The sequence below is a fragment of the Trachypithecus francoisi genome, unplaced genomic scaffold (genome assembly GCF_009764315.1).
Source record: "Trachypithecus francoisi isolate TF-2019V2 unplaced genomic scaffold, Tfra_2.0 Lachesis_group3, whole genome shotgun sequence".
NCBI lineage: Eukaryota > Metazoa > Chordata > Mammalia > Primates > Cercopithecidae > Trachypithecus > Trachypithecus francoisi.
In genome coordinates this window covers 79,094,657-79,098,734 of record NW_022681468.1, presented here as the reverse complement: position 1 = coordinate 79,098,734, position 4,078 = coordinate 79,094,657, and the positions used below count along the sequence as shown (strand labels likewise).

At 34.0% G+C, this 4,078-nt stretch overlaps 1 protein-coding gene across 2 annotated transcripts; it reads left to right on the top strand.

Annotated features, from left to right (window-relative positions):
- The first annotated feature begins 1,666 nt into the window (after positions 1-1,666).
- Positions 1,667-3,798, top strand: LOC117069878 (calmodulin-1-like). 2 transcript variants are annotated; one of them, XR_004431700.1, is made up of 2 exons: positions 1,667-2,601; positions 3,788-3,798. XR_004431700.1 is itself a non-coding variant. In XM_033188366.1 (1 exon), the coding sequence occupies exon 1, from the start codon at positions 1,731-1,733 to the stop codon at positions 2,178-2,180; it is 450 nt and encodes a 149-aa protein (XP_033044257.1). In that variant the 5' UTR covers positions 1,667-1,730; the 3' UTR covers positions 2,181-2,784. The 2 variants fall into 2 exon arrangements, 1 of the variants encoding a protein (XP_033044257.1); XM_033188366.1 differs by lacking the exon at positions 3,788-3,798 and having other exon boundaries at positions 1,667-2,784.
- The last annotated feature ends 280 nt before the right edge of the window (positions 3,799-4,078 follow it).

Genomic DNA, 4,078 nt, shown 5'->3' with positions numbered 1-4,078 from the left:
ATGAACATATTTTTATTGCTTTTTATCAATCAGTAAAGATAATGGAGGTGAATTCTATGATTCTTTGAATTTTGAAATAATGCCAATATTTCTGCAAATGAATATTATAGATTTATACTTTTTATTGTTCTTCCCAGAAATTTTAACACATACTTTCTTTGCTTTATGGTTTCATTTATTTCATTCAGAGAAAATACTTCAAATCCCAAAATACAATTATGTGAAAACTTCAGAGAAGTTTATAGAAGTATGCTGGTTTGTTTAAAATTTAATTTCAAACATAATGAAAGTTGCTGCTAAATATTTATTTTCTAAATTAAATAAAAGCACAGGGCATTTAAAAATAAGAGATTATTACAAAGAATAGTTGATTGATTCAACAGCATTTAATCATTTACTAAATTACAGTAGCTGAAGAGAAAGACCTAGATTCTGGCATCCTTTAAGTGATTTTTTTATATTTAAACAGATAAATTTGTGGAAGCAATGGGAATGATATTATCCTTTAAAAAAAGTGGTAAACATGTAAATAGGAAAGGTACAACTAGCTCTTCAAACATTTTACATTAGTGATTTTTTAATATTTATTTATCTCTTTATTTTTTAGAGACAGGTTCTGCTCTGTCACCCAGGCTGGAGTGCAGTGGCACAATCATAGCTCCCCACAGCCTCAAACCTTTGGACTCAAACAATCTTATCACCTTGGCCTCCTGGGTAGCTAGGACCACAAGTGCACACCACCACACTCAGTTAATTTAATTTAATTTTTTTTGCAGAGGCAAGGTCTTGCTATGTTGCCCAGGCTAGTCTTGAACTCCTGGATTCAAGTGATTCTTCAGCCACAGCCTCCCAAGTCCTGGGATTATAGGTGGGAACTAATTAAAAATAAATATAAAAATAATTTTTTGAAATTTTCATTCTTCCTGCAAGGAGATAAACCTGCATTAGCTCATCCATACATTCATCTATTCAGTCATTCTTTCATTTATTAGTGTTTAGGCATCTAATATGTACTGAGAATACAGTAGACAAAAAGACATTCAGATTGCATTCTGAATTAGGAGCAAGAGCCTAATTAAATTCAGTTAAAATGGCATTATTACTTAATTGAATTACTTTAAATAGGAAGTTTAGGGACAAAAGATAAATGAAGAAATAATAAAGATGTTGAAGAAAAGGTAGTTAAAAGCTATTATGTGCAACTTTATTAAATTGAGTTTGAAAATTTAAACAGGTTTATTCCTGGAATTCTAAGAAAAAACTTAATTTTACAAAATAAAGATGAAAAATAAAATTTAAATAATCTTATAACTATTAAATGAATTGCAACTGGCTTAAAAATAGCTGTAGCTGGCCAGGCACAGTAGCTCATGCCTATAATTGCAGCTCTTTGGGAGGCTGAGGCAGGCAGATCACCTGAGGTAAGGAGTTCGAGATCAGCCTGGCCAAGGTGGTGAAACCCCATCTCTACTAAAAATACAAAAATTAGCTGGGTGTGGTGATGGGCACCTGTAATCCCAGCTACTCGGGAAGCTGAAGCAAGAGAATCACTTGAATCTGGGAGGCGGAGATTGTGGTGAGCCAACTTGCTCCACCGCACTCCCGCACTCCCTCCTGGGTGACAGAGTGAGATTCTGTCTGAAAAAAAAAAAAAAAAAAAAGAGTCCGAGTGGAGCAAGCGAGCTGACTGGTTGTGTGGTCGCGTTTCGGAAACCGGTAGCACTTGCAGCATGGCTGACCAACTGACCGAAGAGCAGATTGAAGAATTCAAAGAAGCTTTTTCACTATTTGACAAAGATGGTGATGGAATTATAACAACAAAGGAATTGGGAACTGTAATGAGGTCTCTTGGGCAGAATCTCACAGAAGCAGAGTTACAGGACATGATTAATGAAGTAGATGCTGATGGTAATGGCACAGTTGACTTCCCTGAATTTCTGACAATGACGGCAAGAAAAATGAAAGACACAGACAGTGAAGAAGAAATTAGAGAAGCGTTCCGTGTGTTTGATAAGGATGGCAATGGCTATATTAGTGCTGCAGAACTTCGCCATGTGATGACAAACCTTGGAGAGAAGTTAACAGATGAAGAAGTTGATGAAATGATCAGGGAAGCAGATATTGATGGTGATGGTCAAGTAAACTATGAAGAATTTGTACAAATGATGACAGCAAAGTGAAGACCTTTTACAAAATGTGTTAAATTTCTTGTACAAAATTGTTTATTTGCCTTTTCTTTGTTTGTAACTTATCTGTAAAAGATTTCTCCCTACTGTCAAAAAATATGCATGTATAATAGTTAGGACTTCATTCCTCTATGTTTTCTTCCCTTATCTTACTGTCATTGTCCTGAAACCTTATTTTAGAAAATTGATCAAGTAACATATTGCATGTGGCTTACTCTGGATATATCTAAGCCCTTCTGCACATCTAAAGTTAGATGGAGTTGGTCAAATGAGGGAACATCTGGGTTATGCCTTTTTTAAAGTAGTTTTCTTTAGGAACTGTCAGCATGTTGTTTTTGAAGTGTGGAGTTGTAACTCTGCGTGGACTATGGACAGTCAACAATATGTACTTAAAAGTTGCACTATTGCAAAACGGGTGTATTATCCAGGTACTTGTACACTATTTTTTTGTACAGCTGGTCCTGTACCAGAAACATTTTCTTTTGTTGTTACTTGCTTTTTAAACTTTGTTTAGCCACTTAAAATCTGCTTATGGCACAATTTGCCTCAAAATCCATTCCAAGTTGTATATTTGTTTTCCAATTAAAAAAATTACAATAAAAAAAAAAAGACTCTAGCTACAGGATCTGATGGCTCCAGAGTTAAATAATATGAAATATTTAAGAAAAGAAAACAATACCAAACTTTACCACAGAAAAGAAAATGATAAGTTATAACTTACTACATTCCAAGAAAAACAAAGAATATATATATATATATATGTGTATATATATATATATATATATATTTTTACTTTCAGGAAATCAGATTCAAAACATGTTTGAAACAAAATGTCAACAAACTAAATGAAATATTATGTGAAAGGATACAATCTTGATCAAAATTATTACACCTGAATGTGATGGTATAGCATGCAGCAGACCAACCTTCTTATTCAGAACAAGTAGCAAAAAACAGATACAATAGAAATTATATTTTCTTAAAGGCATTGGAGAGAGAGCAACCAGGCTTGGAGGAACAGGATTGCAAAATTACGAAGCAGATAAAAATAGAGAGGGGTGAACCCACAGTCTGCAGCCATCTTTTCCCTGGGGGCATTTGCTTACTCTGAAAGCAAGACAGGAGGCTGAGAATCCAGGCCTCATTTTCACAGGGCCCTCCTGAGAAGAGAAATCAGAACTAAGAAAACAACAATAACAGCAACAACAACAACAAGACAAACAGTGTAAGCATTTATGGGCCATGATACTATGATACAGTAATGGAGATGGAACAATACTGATCCAGATATAAGGCTGGTATTTCTTCTAATGTGTTTGCCAAAATCGGTTGATGCAAAGAGTATAAGACTAAGCAACTGAAAGTAAAACAGTTGTTCTGATTATTTATTACTTTATTTTATATTTTTGGGGATTATTCAGAAATTACAATGTTCAGATTTTAGAAATCAACAGAAGTGGAGCATCAGTGAATACACCAAGCTTTCAATTTGAAGTCCAGGAAAGCTTCACCCTAACTACTTTACCCAAAGGCTGAGGGTTTTCAAACTTTAATTCAGTGCATGCATGGATCAAGGTCATATGCATGTTCTATTTGCCTAGGAGATCAGAAGTTGAACCCTCCCTGGTTGAAAAGTAGCATCAGCTGGAACCTTAATAATTTTTTTATACAATATAAAAATTTGACAAAAAATTACAAGACATTCCAAGATAAAGGATCTTATAATTGAAAACAAAGACTATAGACAACAGAAACTATCAAAGATCTTCCAGATATTAGAGTAAGAAGTCAAAGACTTTAAAACATTTTTACCATGTTCACAAAAAAAGATGAAAGGTCACTGAAGAAAAACTGGAGAATTTTACCAAAAATTAAAATAATATGAAAAACAT